This window comes from Myxocyprinus asiaticus, chromosome 14 (assembly GCF_019703515.2).
Source record: "Myxocyprinus asiaticus isolate MX2 ecotype Aquarium Trade chromosome 14, UBuf_Myxa_2, whole genome shotgun sequence".
Classification (NCBI taxonomy): domain Eukaryota; kingdom Metazoa; phylum Chordata; class Actinopteri; order Cypriniformes; family Catostomidae; genus Myxocyprinus; species Myxocyprinus asiaticus.
Window position 1 is genome coordinate 38,025,936 of NC_059357.1, and position 19,104 is coordinate 38,045,039.

At 37.1% G+C, this 19,104-nt stretch overlaps 1 protein-coding gene across 1 annotated transcript; it reads right to left on the bottom strand.

The window, feature by feature from the left end:
• Positions 1 to 568: 568 nt before the first annotated feature.
• LOC127451634 (neoverrucotoxin subunit alpha-like) lies at positions 569 to 18,268 on the bottom strand. Its single transcript, XM_051716470.1, has 4 exons — positions 18,178 to 18,268; positions 3,316 to 4,998; positions 3,105 to 3,235; positions 569 to 883 (listed from the first exon to the last, which is right to left on the bottom strand). Exons 1-4 carry the CDS (start codon positions 18,266 to 18,268, stop codon positions 569 to 571), a joined length of 2,220 nt encoding a protein of 739 aa, XP_051572430.1.
• Positions 18,269 to 19,104: the final 836 nt, after the last annotated feature.

Sequence of the window (19,104 nt, forward strand, 5' to 3'; positions counted from 1 at the left end):
AGAACATTTGTGAGCAACATCTTGCAGCTAAAATAGAAGATCATTTGAAATACACAATTATACATAGTTAAAAAAAAAAAAAAGAAAGAAAAAAGGAAGAGAGGCGTGTATTGGACCTTTATAAGATAAGCTCTTTATTATCATTCTACAACTACATCAAGATTTTTGTACTTCCACAAAGATTTTTACAGCTAATTCAAATAGATCAGAAGATAAAAACGGACATAAATTATGAATAAAACAGTAAATGATACATTTGTTGACTACCCCAAAATCATTATTGATTTACTCATAGATTTGTTCATTTTAACTTGTCATTTATTTAATATTTATTTATTTATTTTTGTTTCATTTACCTTAATATCAAAAACATTAGGAAAGTCTGATATGAGAAAACAAAGTAAAATATCAGATACTTTTACTCATACTTAATTTATATATTCACTTCAGAACATGCATGTTTAGAGTACAGGATATATGATTGGATAGTAAAGGAAATGTCTGTAGAAGTAATGGCTTATTTTTTTTTGTTTTTTTTGTTTTTGGCTCTTCTGTTTGCTGGAGACATCTAAACAAAGTAGAAGCCCAGAGAATCAATGTCATCTCCACTTCTCCCTACCATGCCGTAACAATTCCCTGACTTCACATCAATCTTTTGAGGATTACCCAGGTGAACACACTTGGCATCAAATGTTGTGGTTCCATTCCTCTTCGCAACAATCATTTCAAAACCCCCAAGTCGGTTGTTTTGGCTATTTGGCCACAGTACTGCATCAAGGATTTTATCATTCTCATCAAATAGAAATTCTTTAACTTCCGCTCCTCGTACTGTGCCAAATGTCTTTTCCTGGCCATCTGAGAGAGTCACCTCAATTGAGGCAACCTGGGGAAGAAGAAGAATCTTTATTTGGTTTCAGTTTATTTCAGGAATATTAAATGTATCAGCCTCTAACAATTTATTACAACTATATTTGTTTGTGGAAAACATTGTTGCTTTATTTATGTCCTTCTTAGTAAAGCTTACATTTCAAGTCAAAATACAAATATAGCTGCAAGCAGCAATTACGAGGCCAAGCACAGCAGCAGATGGGTATAACTGCATTCCGTAGGACCAAAGGGATGTAAAGAGTCATGAAATTAGGCCAAATTAATCTAAATGCATAAACATATCAAACAGGTTTCTTTTTTAAATAGCAACTTTGTCAGACATAATGACCAGTAGATAGCACTGATAAGTAGATGGCTATCCCATTTGAAAAATTGTTCCAGTGAACTGAAATGTTCACTCCCTAAAAATTCCCAGAATGCACTGTAAAAACCAGGAAGCATCATTGCTTACTATGTTTCCTTACCAGAAATGTTGTCATGTCTTCTGAAGTCTTTTTGTTAGAAGACAAGTACACGTATAAAATTCTGAATTCAAAGTAATATTTTCTTGTTGTTTGTAATATATTTCGCCCATAATGGGCATGAATGGGAAACAATCATTTAAATATTATAGTTTTTATAAAACGAATAAAATACATTCCTTTGTATTTATTTTTCTTCATTTATGTCATTTTCCTTTCATAATTACTCAGTATGTTTTAATATCTACCAAAAAATACACAAGTGTCATTTATACAGCAATGTTGTTGTAATCTATTAAACCTTGTAATCGTGTCACAGGTGACTGAGTAACAAGCATCCCAATATTCAGTGGATTAACATCGTTGCCAGTGCCAATTCAGGTTCATGAATGGTTCATGACGTAGGGAGCTAGATGACTTTTCGGGAGAATGGTGATGAATATCAAAATTCCAATAAGAGTTATTGGTTGATAAGTTTGTCTGTTCCCAAACTTATAAAGTACCAAATGGGCATGGTGCTGATGACATTGATTAAGTTATGTCTCCAAAATATTGGTAAAAAAAAAAAAATTTAAGAACACTGGCCATCACTGAACTCATTTCATGGCCAGTAAGTGGAGCTGTCCCCAAACTGCACCAAGTTTTATTTCAATACGTTAAGATATAGCCTCATGTCCTGTTTGTTTGCTCGCGGTCAAATTTGTTGATCCGTTACATGAAAACAGTTTGATATATCAAAAAGCTTTTAATAACCAAATGTGATGATAATCCATTGCACGTTCTAGGAGTCCGAAAAAGTAGGTTTTTCAAAATGGTGCAAAATCTAGTTCAGATCCTCCCCAGATAATGTGCAAAAATTCACAACTTTTTAGGATAGGGTTCTATGGGCTGCCATAGACTGCAGTGGGCCATGCACACTAGTGAAACTGTAAATTTGTGGAATATATCTGGTTGGGCTGCATAGATTTGTGGTAATGGCACTACTTGTCAGTCAATTTTTCTTTTAGACAGTTGGTTCAAAGGCATATTTGCTTATAACTTTTAATAAATAGGTGGTGTTGGCATTGCGCTGGATTGCATTTACACCTTGCAGTCAAAGGTGTCTCCACTTTGATCTGAGAGAGATCCAATCACAGTTACCCATGCAAAATGGAAAACACTACTTGCATAGTACATCAGAGGCTGCATTGAATGAAAATTCTCTGTCTTTTAGAAAATTCTAAAAACATTGATGGACGATTCAAATGCTTTCCATCACTTCGACAGTTCAGGGTTTTTCAAGGGTTTTTTGGCCACCAAAGCGAAATTTCAGACCGCCGAGCAAATGTAATGATATTCATTATGAGTTCGGCAACTTATAAGCACTTAATATGCTTCTCATGCGGGATTAAAGCCTGGTTTCACCTGGATGAACAAGTCACATGGACAAGTTTTATAAAAATTTTGGGTACTTTATTAAGCGCTGCAGTTCTTCTGCCATTGTATTGAATTCAGCCAATGGAACATTTATTAAATTATTGCTTTTTTCCACCTAGGAAAGAAAGTCATATGGGTTTGAAACAACATTAGGATGAGTACATACTGACAGAATTTTCATTTTGGGGTGGACTATTATTTCAACAGATAAATTTAAATAAACTGTGACTGACCAATAATTAATAAAGCTAATGATGTAACTGAAATAAAATGTAATGAAGCAGTTGGCGATGATAATGTTTGAGAAAAGAGAAGGGAATAAAAACAATCTTCACATACTGTGTATGGGTTGAGAGAAACCCTGATCTTCCTTAAGGTCATGCCAATGGGAGAGGTTAAGATGGAGAAAGCATCACCTCCTTGCCCGCCCACAATCACAGGTGTTGCTGAGGAAGAAATTAGGAGGGAAAACAATGAAGACATTTTGGAAAAAGCTAAAGATATAAAAAAAAAGTGTGCAAATCATACTCACTGATCATATTGAGACGCTCAGTGTTGCTGGCTTCACTTATTCCCACTTTACTCACTACCCTGTAGCGAACCAAATACGACTTTCCAAGTTCCAGTCCCTCTAGAGTACAGTTTTCATCATCTGTGTCTACGATATGCCATATTTCCTCACCATCAGCTTTGTACTCAACTCTGTAATACATTGTTTCTCCAGCTGGGGACTTCTGCAGTTTGAGGGTCACTTTGCGGCCCAAGATGTTCACTACTATTGGTGGGGGTGGCTTGTACACAGGCTGGAACTGTTTATCTATCAGTTTCCCTTTTTCATACAGGTAGATGGTGGAGCCTGGAAGTGAGGAATCATAGATGGCAGAAACAATGAAGCAGATTCTCGTGTCATCTTTATTGGCCTCTAAATAACCTTTGAAGTGAGAGCAGTTCTCTCTCATCTTTGTGATGATCTCAGGATTGTTGAACCACTTTTCTACAGCTGCAATTGAAGATAGGGTTACTTTTTTCTCTAAGTCTTTAAAATCCTCAGATTTCAAGAAATCTTTCAGATTTGAAAGATATGGGTCTTTGTACTTCAGAGATGTGAAGGTCAAGCACACCACTACATCAATATCAGGATCAAGGAGGATAGTGGTGAGACCATCTGTGTCTTCAGTTTGAATCCCCTTCAGCGATTTGGTGCAAGAAGTCAAGTGGTGAAGTTCAGACTTTGCATCATCTAACCACTGGTTTAGCATGCTAGCATTAAAAGGGGAGCTGTTGTGGATATTCAGAATGTCTTCCAATGACTGCTGCTCCATCCCACCTCCTCGAATAGCAGGCAGCACCCTGCACAGTGCTTTCTGGAGGACCAGCTTGTATTTGTTAAATGAAATCTGATATGAGTGCAGTCTCTCTTTGATGTCACTGAAAACATTTACCAATGTATTTCTGAACAGGTCGTTGCATCTTCTCTCTACCTCTGCCAGCTCCTCTATTATTTCTTCAGCGTTGGAAATCAGACTTGTGCTAATTTCTCTGACAAACTTAGCTGCTTTTGTATCCAGAAGATGAAGAGGATAGAGCCAGACTTTTACTGGAACCACATTCTGTGGATTGTCCTTCAGCAGAGTGGGGAGCTGCTTGTACACCTGCAATGCCTCCATGTACGTGGTGGGGTTCTGCTGAAGTTGGAAGTCACCATAAAATGTGCAGCTGATATTCTCAGCCATCTTTTTCTCACCATCTCCCATTTTAACAGCTCCTTGTCCCTCAATGGAAAATGCAGGTATTTTCTTGACCATGACATTCAGGTTTCCCTCAATCTCTTGTTTGTTCTCATCTTCTGAAAAAGCCCGATCAAACACCATAACAGCCTGAGCTCCGTACAGAACAGCTGTAACCACATGAGTAGCAGTTTTCTGCTCAAACACCTGAGGGTAGGTGATCTTGCCCAGCTGGGTCATAGTGAGCTGCTCGAATCTTGAGGTTTCACTGTAATGCATTATTACTCTTGACTGCTGGTTTGAGGATTTGGTATCACGCAGGTACTTGGCAGATCCTCCAACCTCCACCAGCCCCCCCAAGAAGCTGGCCTTCAGAGAGGCACTTACATCCAGGAGACTGGACTTATCAGAGATAGAGTCAGAGCTACTAAACTTCAAATCAGTTTGGAGCTGCGTACGAGTGTCCAAATCTTCATACAATGATTTTTTATCCCACAGAGTAACACCTGAAATGAGAAGTGCATTTAAATCATGATAGTGTAGGAAGCTGTGGAAAGGTTGGTTTGGGGTGGTTGAGCACAACAACTCATTTATTTCCACACCCACAACACACTCACTATAGAGAACGCTGAAAATGAAAATGTGAGTGGAGACAAAGACAGAAGAGTTTGGGGCACTTTGCTGTATACCAATTATGGGACAAATGTGTGGATACAAAAGAACAGTTTGCAAGACAGGAATTTGTATATTTGTGTCAAACCTTTGAGAATAAATTGAAAACCGAGCAGACATTGCCACCAAAAGGTAGGAGTGCTTTGGGTCACAGTATATGTAGATATTTTTTCCAACTGTCTTCAGTGCTAAAAACAGCTCATCAGTGCCTAATGTGTTTAAGCTTCAAATTTTGTTTTACAAAATATGACCCTAGGATATGTTTTAGACATCATGGTTTTGAATAAGCCATAGTGTCCGTGATCTGACATACCTCTGTATCAATGGCATTATTTGCATCAGTTTATTAAATATTGTAAAGATGTGATCGAATATGTCCCACCTAAAAGTGATGGATCATATCCACTCTGTAATGGATATGGACAGTGGTCCACTCTGCTGAATGCTTTTGAACTCACTGCAGCATTTCAAATAGAGGTGATCTGACTCCAGTTTCAGTTTCTCCCAGAATGAGAGTTACGATGTGGATGTTATTTAACTGTTTCTCAAAGTGACCAAAAATGAGAGAGGGGTCAACCTCAAATAATCGGTTGAAAAAACTAAGAGCCTGAGGGGTGCTTTACAAACAAAGAAGTGTACCGTTAAAAGAGAATAGTGTGAAAACTTAATATTCAATTGAATAATGATGGCTGTGGAAAAGCTTAATTCCTTGGACCCTAATGGGTTGTGTTTTCTTTGGGGACTGTATTTTTTTAAATTTTGATTGTTGCATCTCTGAATTTAAATGGTGCAATTGACATACGAAAAAAGGGCAGAGTTGTATAAAGTTGTATAAAAAGAAAATAGACTACTTTTGTACAGGAAACACAGTGATTTAAGTTTTAATAACACTTTACATAGTGAAGAGTACTATTTTATTTAGTAGGAGTTTCAGTCAATTATTTTCAATTCAGTTATGATTTCGAGGACATTTTAAAAGGTAGACATTTAAAAGTATATATACTATATTTTCTATTCCATTTTTTTATTTTATTTATTTATTAATTATTTTTTAATTATTATCTCTGTCTTGTTGCTGTATTGTACTGTCGTGCACTGGAAGCTCCTGTCACCAAGACAAATTCCTTGTGTAAGCATACCTGTCAATAAAGCTGATTCTGATTCTGATGTTGAGTAGAGATCTGTTGCATGCTCAATTCTATGTAACCTAGGAAACCTAGGGATTAACAAATATCTTTTCTTGTTGGACCCTCTTAAACTGGATTTTTCTGGAATATCAGTTTTTTTTTACGGTAATCTTTTTAAAGTATGGAATCTTTATATCACCAAAAAGCTGAGGTTGCTGACTCTCTTCACTTGCTACTAAAAGAGCCCTTGATTCATGGAGCATGCTTGGATTTAGCTTCAAACAGCTGTGCTTTTCCTGGACATAATAGTTTGCTATGTAAAGCCAGGGTCACTACTTTGGGAATTTTATTGCACCTGGCTAAGCCAGGCTTTGAGGATGCTGAAAAAGTAGCCTTGCATCTCAGTGTTTTCCATCAGATCAGTTGCTCAGCTGCTCATGAGTTGGCAATCTGCTCACAAAACTGAAGACTTAAAAATGTTAATAGACTACTACATGGTCGATGGGGTAAGCGGTCCTGATGCTGAGGAACCTTTTTCTAGTTTAGTTCTGTCACCCACCCTGGATGGGTATTCAAGTTTTTCATTAGAAACTGGACTGTCAATGTGTTTAGATTTTTTTTTTTTTTTTCTGTTTAGGGGTAAAACTCTGTACAAAGCCTTTGTTTTGTTTTTAACTAAAAGGGTTTTAGATAAGAGAACTGACACACCCTGGCGTTCTGTCCTTAAACTGAATGACTATGTTAAGCCAGAATGGAGAGTCTTGTACAAGCCACCACTGACCAATAGAGCAGGCAACTTACAGTGTAGAGTTCTCCACTATGCTGTTGCTGTGAATGATTTTATTTCTGTTTTAAATCCTGAGGTTGGTCCCGAATGTCCTTTTTTTTTTTTTTTTTAAAGAGAATCTGTGTTTCACGCCTTTATGCATCGTTTTAGATTTGAACCCATGTTTATGATTTTAAAGTGTCTGTTCAGTTGTTTTGATGAAAATGATTCTATGGAGACTTATTTTGAGTTTCAGATATGTTCAGAAAAGGCATTATGAGTGCCAGCTGTTGAATTGTATCTTGGGCCAAGCAAAACTGAATATTTATACAAGCAGGAAAACAAGATTGAACAGAAACTCGGTCAGAATGCCACTGTGTTATTCTAAACCATGATAAAATCAAGAGTGCTTCTTGATTTTCATTTTTACAGACCTATGGAAGACCTGTTTACCTTTGAAATGAAATGGTGTAGTAATTATAATAAAGAGCTCTTTCAAATTAAATTTTCTCTCTCTCTCGGTGTATGCTGGGAGTGTTTTGGTGCATGTGAGGGTGCTCATGGGGAGAAGGTAACTGATTTGGGTCTCTTATTGTTCTTTCATTTCTTTATTCTTCATTTTTATCTGGGAAACTGGGAAGTGTAAGTATTGCAAGGTTGGTAAAAGTTGATATAGTGAGTTCTTGGTCATTTGCGGCAGAGCTGAGATGGCATTCCTCCCAGAGAGAGGGGTATCGACTCTCTTGTTCCGTCATGGTGCCTGGTGTGTGCCTCAACCTGGTGTGACTGTTGAGGAACTGCTGTTGCAGTCAGTGAACAAATTGGATACAACAACATCTCTTCGGCCTCCAGAACGAACAAGGCTGTGGTGTTTTTTTTTTGTTGTTGTTGTTTTTTTAATGATGAAAGTCTGTGTAATAGTTTAATAAGCAGTAGAATTTGGGTAAGTGGAGTTTATCTTGCTATCTCGCCGCTTGTTACTCCAACTACCAAAGTTACTGTTTCAAATGTGCCGCTGTTCATTCCTAACGATTAAACTGAGTGAGCACTCTTGAGTTTTGGAAAGTTTTCAAGTGTGCTTTTAACAATTCCACAAGAATACTCTTTAAAACATGTGAGATCTTTTAGGCGACAGGTACTTCTTTTTTTTAAAGAACCTGAATTGGATGTGTCTTTTCATTTTTTGCATTAAGGAAAGGCATATATGACCTATACTAGTATAAAAAGTATGAGTGCTTTGAATGTAGGGATATTGGTCATAAACATCAAGTATGCCCACACATAGTAGCAGTTTAGTTAATGTTGGGCAAAATTCGATTGCTAATATTGAGGTTATTATTGAGTCAAACACAGAAGAGACGCATTCCCAAGTGGCAGATGAAAGGGATGCAGATGGAGCTTTGTGGCATGGGGAGTATGGTCATGTGTCGGTCTGTGGGAGAGCGATAAGGCTCGTCACCTGGGCCAGTTGCACCAGCTGTGCATAAGTTCAAACTTAGCCTAGCTGTGTCGTAAATGGGCACTGAGGGGCTGTTTACATGACAACGTTTTCAACTAAAAACTTTTTATGTGTTTTGGCGGTTCGTTTACACGACAAAGGCGTTTTGGGGCCTTAAAACGGAAACATTTGAAAATGGTTATCGTCTCCGTGTAAACATACAAAAACCATGACGAATTTGTGAAAACGATGACGTTATGCGCACGCGTATTACATGTTCACTCTATAGGCATGCGCGCCAGTACTTCAAAACAATGCGCGAGACATTCAAAACTACAATGGCGCACTACAGGACTGTGTTTGTGCTGCTCAAGATTTTGAATTCATTGACACTTCTCCAGCAAATTGTAGATTTACTGCATCACTACTACGACCAGCGATCGCCATCTTCATTGTTTGTATTCACCGCGCTGTGGAAGAATGCTTTTGTGCGCAGGCGCGTAGTGTTTCTTTACAAAGTGACATCGCCAACTACTGGCCTGGCATGCATAATACAGCGTTTTTAGTCATTTTCACGGATCCGTGTGAACGGGGATCGTTTCGACAACGTTGTCTTCTGTACGCGAAACTTTTCAAAAACTTTTCCGTTTTAGTACATCCTTGTCGTGTAAACATACCCTAAGTCACAATTTACGCACTACTAAATATTTGAGCATTGCACCATTAAACTTAGGTAGAACGCAACCCTACGTATAAACTAAATATTTATGGAAGCCTCCGACCAGGTGTAACGGATGGAATTAAAAAGCAGACTGATATTTTATGACATCAGTGAGCTCATGTTTTGCCTGACAGGCATCAATCATTTCGACATACAGTATGATGTTGACATTTACACTTGTTTACATTTACGAGAGAGAAAAAAAACTTACTTTTAAGCGGCTCTTCAACATGAAACCGATCTAATGGTGCAGTTTTCAGGGTGCGTCGCCCAGTGTCAAGTTTCAACACATTCAAAATATATATAAGATATTAAAATGAATAAATGTCCATTTTTCCAGCCTGTTGTATTAGTATTTATTTATCACCCCTCAATTATTTTAGATACAGTTCCTATAATATTGTTATTTACACAGGGAAATATACTAGGGAGGGAAGAGAGTGATCAGCAAGAACAACAGCTACGAGCAGAGAGAGTGCTTTCATTTATTATTAATAAATGAAAGCACAAATGCAGACTGATGAAAATCTTGTAATCTTGTATAAATGCTTTTTGGGTTTTTTCCCAGATGTGGAAAAGTTCATTGTTTCGGTTAAGGTATTACAGTGCACAGCGAGTTTTGAGGCTTTGAGCAAACAGAAAAAGTTCCAGCTAAAGAAATTCGTTATGAAGTTACAGAAGAGCAAAAAACCAGTTGCTCATAGAAAGCAAAATGATTTAATTACACGGGGGACTGTCTTCTTGTTCGGTCTTTATATATTCTATATTTCAATCTTTTCTTGGAGAGCTTGAGAATAGGCTCCTTAAATATGATTGGGGGTAGAGAAAAAAGCAAATTAGCAGTAGTATCATAGCTTTTAAATATAAACCGGATTAATGTTGTGTTACTTCAAGAGACTCGTGCAAATAATGAAAATGAAATTGAATGGGGCGTGTGGTGGGGAGGACAATTTATCTTAAGCCACAGAACAAACACTAGAGCAGGAGTATCTATTTTATTTACAAAAAGTATAAGTAAGGTATAATCCACTTCGCTTAGGGTGGTTCTTCACTGTGAATTTAAATGCACAATCCAGAAATAACAATATCCAGAACGTAGAGGGTTTGGCACTCCAGAGAAATGTATTACTTAATTTTTATTCATTGTCATTTTCACATTAACGTGGAAAAAACGAGCTATTTAGATGGTGACAGACAGACAGATAGATGGATAGATAGATTTGTTTTTTGGTTGACAAACACTTCATCCTGTGTTGGTGCAATGAAACACAAGCTTACGTCCCGTCTACTATATCATCTATACCAAGTAGACCCGCGATGGCCATGAATGCCCCCTTTTTTCTCTGCAGGGAGTGCGCATCCACAGGAGAAAACATGCTATGAATTGTCAGATGATGTGTGGTCTGAAGAGGGCATATATAGGGCTCTATTTTCGTGAGTGCACAAAGCGCAGCGCTACATGCTACGACCATGCGCAACATCTTATCCAATTTTCGTGAGAGCGCTAATTCTAAGTGCAATGTTCGTGCCAGCCCAAAGCGAAAGTGGGCATGGGTGGGAGTGTTTGCGCTACCGTGGGTGTAGGTGCGCATACTGTGGGTGTATTGTATGAAAATGAAGTGGCGCAATGCACAATTTGCTAATTTCCTAAGAATTTGGTTGTTGCTCTAAGACATTTCAATACCACGTCTTATCTCAGTGCAAAGTCCAAATTCAGTTCCTGCATTTGCAGTTTGTAGATTCCACCAGCAGGTGGTAATAAAGTTAATGTCCAAACTCTTAAAATATAGTGTAACATTAAATTAAGTCCCTGACAATCACTGTTGTAGCCATTTTGAGAAAAAAATAAAATAATTATGAGATTGTGTCATGGCTTATTTTTCTATTATTATGATATTTATATTTACAATTGTATTTATGATCTAATTTATATTGGTATTTTCCCTCCCAGATTTTTAAGTCACTGCAAAAGGGTTAAGAAGTTGGACAGAGTAAAATGTTTGGATTTGGTATGATTTTTTTTTTTTTTTTGACCACTTCGTTATTTTGATTATATTTTGGTTTCGTTTGAAGTGTAATTTGAATTCAGAAATATATTTGGTTTATTTTTTTCGTGTTTCATTAAATAAATACATTTTTTCAAAATCAAAATCAACCAGTAGAAGTGAAGTGCGCTGATACAAACACTTTTAATACTAGCTATGATTTGTGTGTCAATAGACGATAATTATTAATAATACTTACATTCTCTATAATTTAAAGGAGCATACATCCAAATTCTGACGAGAATCACATTTTTTATGCGCTTAAAAGAAGTGAGTCACTGTCATAGAAATATGCCTGGCATTCATCAAGGACACAGTTAATGCACAAAAGAACATAAGTCCATATTTCAATTTTTTTTTTCATTGCATGCAGACCATTTACACTACCAACTACTTATGAATGTGCTGTTTGTTTAAATCGTTGGTGCCTGAAGGAATGGACTATATAACAGGACTCAGACGCAATTACTGAAATTACCAGAGAAGAACCTCAGAATTAAATTGCACTTGGTCCAGCCATTTTGCATGTGATTTCGCCAGACCCACTTGCGCCTAGACTTAGCGTATGCTTGCACGAAAATACCAAAACTTTATGGCCATGCCCATTGATTTTGCGCTTATGCCTTTAGGCATTGCGTTGTGCTAAACGTTTGCACTCTTAAAATAGGGCCCATAGTTTGATAGATGTTTCTGCTTCTGAGGGATTCTGAAGGATAACAGAAATTCCCAATGCAACCATGCTACACAGTGTTTAATTTTGCCTGTGGCCAGGGAGCATAGAGTTGTCAAAACCTTTATCTCCGGTGTAATTGTGTTGTTTCAGTTTGTGGGAGAGATAACTGCAATGAAAACATCCTCGCGATTCAGGCGACATTATAATATCTATAATATTTTATTAATAAAATACATTGACTCAATTGTGATTCAGGCGATAACTTTTTAAGCGGTCAACGTCATAACAATATTTTAATACATTGATTTTAATGTGGAGTGATGACAGCAGCCATGCTTCGGATTGTTTGTGAGTCACTCTTAGGGATTAAGACGTCCTCAGGACGACCTCTAAGCTGTTGTGGGTTAAGAAGCTACTTTTAGCGTTAAAGTGCTTCATTAATTAATCTTAGATGAAAATTTTACGAGTCCTAAAATTAGGAGTGACATGGCCCTCATTTTTAAGAGTTGCTCCTAAATTTTCACGTTAGGAGCTACTTTTAGCCTTAAGATTTTTTGTGAATACGGGCCTTGGAGTCTGCCAAATAAGGCAACATTGAAAGTCATTCATATGAACTGGCTTAGCAGGCAAAGAGCCTCAGAGTGGACAGAAATATTGGAACCTTATTTCCTCGTGAGGGACAGGTGGAGAACCCTGTATAAACGTCCCATAGAGAAGCGAACAGCTTCTAAGTGGAGGATTATTCACAGGACCATAGCTACAGACAGACATGTGACGCACCTGAATCCAGCAGTGGGTGGGGAGTGCAGGTTTTGTAATCGAGGAAACTCTAGAACATTTTTTAAATGCATGAGACTTGGAGGTCTTTTAATGCTCCTCAATGTTTGGTTTCAGGGCTTTGGAGAAATTTTTTCTCATCAAGTATTTATTGGGGAACTCAAACACTGAGTGTCAGATAAAAGGAAAGTCTGTTTGCTAAATTATTTGATTGGTACTGCAAAGCTGGAAATCTGCAAAACGAGGAAAAACAAGGGCATGGAATTTGCTTCAACAGATGCTGAGAAAATGTTATGGAGTTTTGTGGCAGTAAGGATAAAAATTTAATTGTCACATTATAAACGTATAAACAACGTACAGTGTTTTATTGTAATGTGCTGCATTAATGAAGTTTTATGTGTTATTAATGATGATCAGTTGGTTCTTACCTTTTAAAAAAGAAAACATATGTGCCTTTTTCTTTTAATATCAAGTCTTGATATTGTGTATTGTATTGTGTATTGGATTCAAGGTTATAACAGTTTTACATTTTTTATTTAGTTTTTATTTCTATTTCATTTAAAAAATGTAGCTCCAATTTAGTTTAGTTTTAATTTTGTTTGTTAGTTTTAGTTTTAAAATATTTTATAGTTTAGTATTAGTTTTCCATTACATTTAGTTTTTATTTCAGTTTTAGTTTTTATATCAAGTGATACATATAGAATGGGGAAAACAGGCAAGGTGGGACGTATTGCTGGACACCCAAATGTACAGATTTTAAATAATACTTATAATATTAAAAATCTGAATGAATTTCATTACTGATATTAACAGTAGAAGAAAACAGATAATTCCAATTTATTTATTTTTGTTACCAAACTTTAAACACAAAGTCGTCTTTAGTTCATTTGACATGAGAAAGTAAGTCTTGTCGCAACTCTGAAAACTGAGTATCAAACAAAACTCTATACCAATTCCAAATGGGGTGGAATAATAGGGTTCAAAAGAGTGTTACTATGAATGCAAACTTTAATACAGTGAAAAAGACACTCTATTAGCATAACATAAATATATATATATATATATATATATATATATATATATATATATATATATATATATATAAATACAAATTTACAACATTCTTTTGAATGTCCATGTACTAAAATAAAATATTTCATGCCATGAGTGTACCTTTATTTACCTTTACTATTATTTTGAATGGCCATGGAAAATGAAGCAATGTGATAACAATGGCTGTGTCTCGTTTGGAAGGCTGCATGCTAGGTAGGACGCGTCCTTTGAAGGCTGCAGTATACCGAGTGTCCTCCTTTAAACAAGTCTCGTTTAAACGAGATGGCCTTCGTAGAACAAAAGGAAACTGAACGTAACATGGTTGCTATGACAGCACGTACACTCTTTAACAAGCATGAGGTATGATGTATGAGGTACATTTTAGGAGAGTTATAATGATGTAAAGAGAAAAGAAAATAGATTTTACAGTTGTACTTTTAGTCTAATACTTTATTTTAATTATATATGAATATAATTATACATATTATATAGTCTGCATCCATCTACTGAGGTACTTCAACTTGGGAATTAACATTACTTGCGTTTGAACATCATATTTCCGTTGAAGCAAAGAATCGTGGGTTATGAGTGCCCACGAAGGATACACCTCATGCATCCGCCGAATTCCCGTGAAAGAAGGTCTGTTACCGTTAATTGACCTGATGAACTTTCACCTTTTTCTGACCCTTTATGCTTCTTCTAATGTGTGCTTCTAAATCACTTGCACCTTTATTAGCAACTGACACATAATTGCCAGCTTTACATGTCCTACATTCTGCTTCCCACGGATCTCGACCTGGACGAAAGCATGGGAATATTTTGTGCAAATCTTTTTTAAATTTGCACTTTCGTTTAGGCATTGTTTCCTCTCAGCTGTCATTTGCTGCTACTGTCAAGCTGTTTGATGCCGTACACAACAGCGCTTCACGCCTTCGCAGAGAAATTGACAGGCAGGAATTTGGCCAATAGTTGCTGCAAGCCTCTTATAATCGACCAAATGGTGTGCGAGAAGGCGGGACTTACAAAGAGGGGTTAAAGCAATGCAAATATGCGCGCACACACAATGAAGTATTAGACCAGATGCACATCATAATGCAACTAAAACCGAATCCCGGACATTTTTGCAAATTTAGAAATCCTGGCCAGAAGCTTTTTTTAAGGTCCAAAAAAGAGGACATGTCCGGGAAAAAGAGGACGTATGGTCACTTTATCAGAATAAATCACTGGATATTATATTGTTTCTGATCTCTTTGTTTTAAAATCATGCATTGGCAACACAACGAACAGTCATTCTAATAAAAGTTCAGATGTTTCATAATTGAAGCCCCCGACACGGCTAGCAGGTTTTCGATAGGGTGACTAGTTTTGAAAGTCTCAAACTGGGACACCTGGGGGGTTCGCGATACATGCATATAATTTGTATATATATATATATATATATATATATATATATATATATATATATATATATATATATATACACTATATTGCCAAAAGTATTCGCTCATCTGCCTTTAGACGCATATGAACTTAAGTGACATCCCATTCTTAATCCATAGGGTTTAATATGACGTCGGCCCACCCTTTGCAGCTATAACAGCTTCAACTCTTCTGGGAAGGCTTTCCACAAGGTTTAGGAGTGTGTTTATGGGAATTTTTGACCATTCTTCCAGAAGCACATTTGTGAGGTCAGACACTGATGTTGGAGGAGAAGGCCTGGCTCACAGTCTTCGCTCTAATTCATCCCAAAGGTGCTCTATCGGGTTAAGGTCAGGACTCTGTGCAGGCCAGTCAAGTTCTTTCACACCAAACTCGCTCATCCATGTCTTTATGGACCTTGCTTTGTGCACTGGTGCGCAGTCATGTTGGAACAGGAAGAGGCCATCCCCAAACTGTTCCCACAAAGTTGGGAGCATGGAATTGTCCAAAATCTCTTGGTATGCTGAAGCATTCAGAGTTCCTTTCACTGGAACTAAGGGGCCAAGCCCAGCTCCTGAAAAACAACCCCACACCATAATCCCCCTCCACCAAACTTCACAGTTGGCACAATGCAGTCAGACAAGTACCGTTCTCCTGGCAACCGCCAAACCCAGACTCGTCCATCAGATTGCCAGATGGAGAAGTGTGATTCGTCACTCCAGAGAACGCATCTCCACTGCTCTAGAGTCCAGTGGCGGCATGCTTTACACCACTGCATCCGACGCTTTGCATTGCACATGGTGATGTATGGCTTGGATGCAGCTGCTCGGCCATGGAAACCCATTCCATGAAGCTCTCTACGCACTGTTCTTGAGCTAATCTGAAGGCCACATGAACTTTGGAGGTCTGTAGCGACTGACTCTGCAGAAAGTTGGTGACCTCTGCGCACTATGCGCCTCAGCATCCGCTGACCCCGCTCTGTCATTTTACGTGGCCTACCACTTCGTGGCTGAGTTGCTGTCATTCCCAATCGCTTCCACTTTGTTATAATACCACTGACAGTTGACTGTGGAATATTTAGTAGCGAGGAAATTTCACGACTGGACTTGTTGCACAGGTGGCATCCTATCAAAGTACCACGCTGGAATTCACTGAGCTCCTGAGAGCGGCCCATTCTTTCACAAATGTTTGTAGAAGCAGTCTGCATGCCTAGGTGCTTCATTTTATACACCTGTGGCCATGGAAGTGATTGGAACACCTGAATTTAATTATTTGGATGGGTGAGCGAATACTTTTGGCAATATAGTGTATATATATATATATATATATATATATTGTATTAAAATATGTAGCTGAATTCAATATAACATCTTTTAGTATGTGAAATGTTATTTTATTTCATTATATATTGTTTTATATGATTTTAACCACATTTTGGATATTTGTAAAATGTACACATTCCATATAGCCTACTCTATCCATATGATGTCATATTGCATGTGTAATAATGATATGACTTGTCAGTGCTTGAAATTTCTTGTCAGCTACACATTTCTACAAAAAATTTGCAACACTGGAACTTAAAAGTTAAAATACAACTCCACATTTAAGTGCTTGTACTATTGAAAAAAACATACAGCCGTAATCTCTTATTTAACACTGTGGCCATGGGAAAGTGAGCATTTACAGTGACAGCAAAACATTTCAATTCCATTTTCACGTGTTGTGCAAAGAAATAGATCGGCTTCTTTCAGTTTGTTGAACATGCATTTTCATTTGGGGATTTCTAATTTGCGTTGGATGATGACAGAGAGCAACAGAGAGCAACAGAGAGCAGCAGAGAGCGCCAAGCGAGTGGGTCGTTGTCATGGTGACCAGATTCTGAGAGGATTGCTGCAAAACTAGAATGAAAGTATTGTCAAATCATCATGCAATGCAATAAAATATCTTCCCTTCCCTGCAATTGATACCAGACACGATACCAAGAAGGACGTTGAGGATTTTAATTTCAAAGAAAATAATCAGTAAGCCTAACAGCTGAAACCAGGATATTATTACATTTTTTAGAGAAATGATGGGACACGCCTCATAAATCCAGGACCGACTTCTGCAGGGGCGGATCTACCGGGGTGGCATGTGGTGGCAAATGCCACCCTAAGAAAAAGCATTGCCACCCCAGCATAAGTATCCAATTGTATCAAATATAAATTGAAGTATATTATCATTGATTTTGACATTGTGTAGGGGTTTATTCATGTCAAACTGCCTAAACTCTCAAGGAACACAAATGACTGCAGACTCATTGATTGATTACAGCAGCAACCAATCCCATTATTGTTAACAGCAGCAGCCAATCACAGCATCGACCAATTGCCTTCATACTAGTGCAGCGCATGTACGGTGTTTGGGCTCTCACGGGTTGATGAGCTTATTTCCTCAACAATAATTATCACAATGACAAATACGTGGAAAAAGTTGAATTTCTCAGTTGTTTCCAATATTCACTGAATGATTATAGATACATCGCTGTCAGTTATGGGTTGACACGGGTCCTCAACACTTTTTGAAATTATATAAATTTAGGATATTATAGACATTGTTTGTCATTCTTATCCGATGTAGCCTTGTTGTGGTAGCCTTTTGTGCTCTTTGAAATAACAGAAATTATTTGTCGAAGTGATATGGAACCGTTGTGTGGTCAAGACCTGGAACAACTTCACAGCCGTGTGTTAACTAATTGCACGCCTTAGAACGTCTGTCAACCAATCAGAATCAAGCATTCAACAGACCCGTGATATAAAGGCTTTTTAATGTGGGTGCCATGGTTATTTTGCTTTTTGGGATTCATTTGAACCCTTGACCATAGAACAGAAAAGTGGTAATTTAATATTTTTTAAAAGTTTTTATTTATTTATTTATTTTTGTAATTAATTATTTATTATTATTATTAATTATTTTATTAATATATATAATAAAAAAAAGTAGGCACATCACCTGGAATGAAGGAATCCTTGCGGCAGTCGTAAAGCATTCCAGGAAACAGAGGTCTTCCTAGGGCTGCCACCTCGATTGCCTCAGATGCCATGGCTCTAGTAAATAACAATAATAAAGAGGATCATTTTCAGCAACTTTATTATGCTAAAAGTTTTGTTATAAACAATTCAAGTTTTCTAAAGTAAATTAAAAACTAATGGGTATACATACATACAAATATTGAACTTCTGTTTATTCACTTTCATTAAAACAAAGGATCTCTCAATTTGAAAGAGGACAACTTAATTTTTGTATTATTTTATTAGTTACTACAATGTAGTTGTTGTTGTTTTACAAGTAAGTATGGCTGTCTAATAAAAGGAAAAAAACAGTATTAAGACAATGAAAGATGAAAATATTTCCTTTACAGAATTTAGTGATATTTCTCATTTTTAATTAAAAAAATGTCTATCCGTCCCCTGTGGTGAACTGACATTTGCATCTGATTTGTCAAAAGATCATTTTAAAGTCGTGTCTCACCTGGAGTCGCTGTGTGTCTTTGGTATATTAAGAGATGAAGTCTTCTGTTATTGTCTTCAGTTGAAGTGTGAATTTCAATGGTCTTTTGGAGTGATATTTATACTCCTATTCTGCAGGAAATGTTTTGATGAAATTGTTTTAACTGATAAAAAAAAAAAAAAAAAGCCAGTTGCAAACAGTCAAATTATACACATGGTTACACACCCTATTGCCCAGTGAGTGGGTACTTATCTTTTTCTGATAACAATCAAAAACTGCCATGACCTATTTCAGCAACACTCAATCCCTCCTTCTACAAATAAGTATCTCATATGACTGGACTTGATTTGTTATTCTTAACACCTTGGGCCATACACAAAAATGTTCTTAAGAAAAAAAAATTACGGAAGTTCTTAGGATAAATAAAAA

Excerpts from the sequence above, each read along its gene's own strand:
- LOC127451634 (XM_051716470.1), bottom strand. The coding sequence starts at position 18,268 with ATGGCATCTGAGGCAATCGAGGTGGCAGCCCTAGGAAGACCTCTGTTT. Across the intron at positions 3,236-3,315 it reads AAGTGAAGCCAGCAACACTG|TTTCCCTCCTAATTTCTTCC; the intron begins AGCGTCTCAATA and ends TGTCTTCATTGT. Across the intron at positions 884-3,104 it reads TTTCTCTCAACCCATACACA|GTTGCCTCAATTGAGGTGAC; the intron begins GTATGTGAAGAT and ends CTTCTTCCCCAG.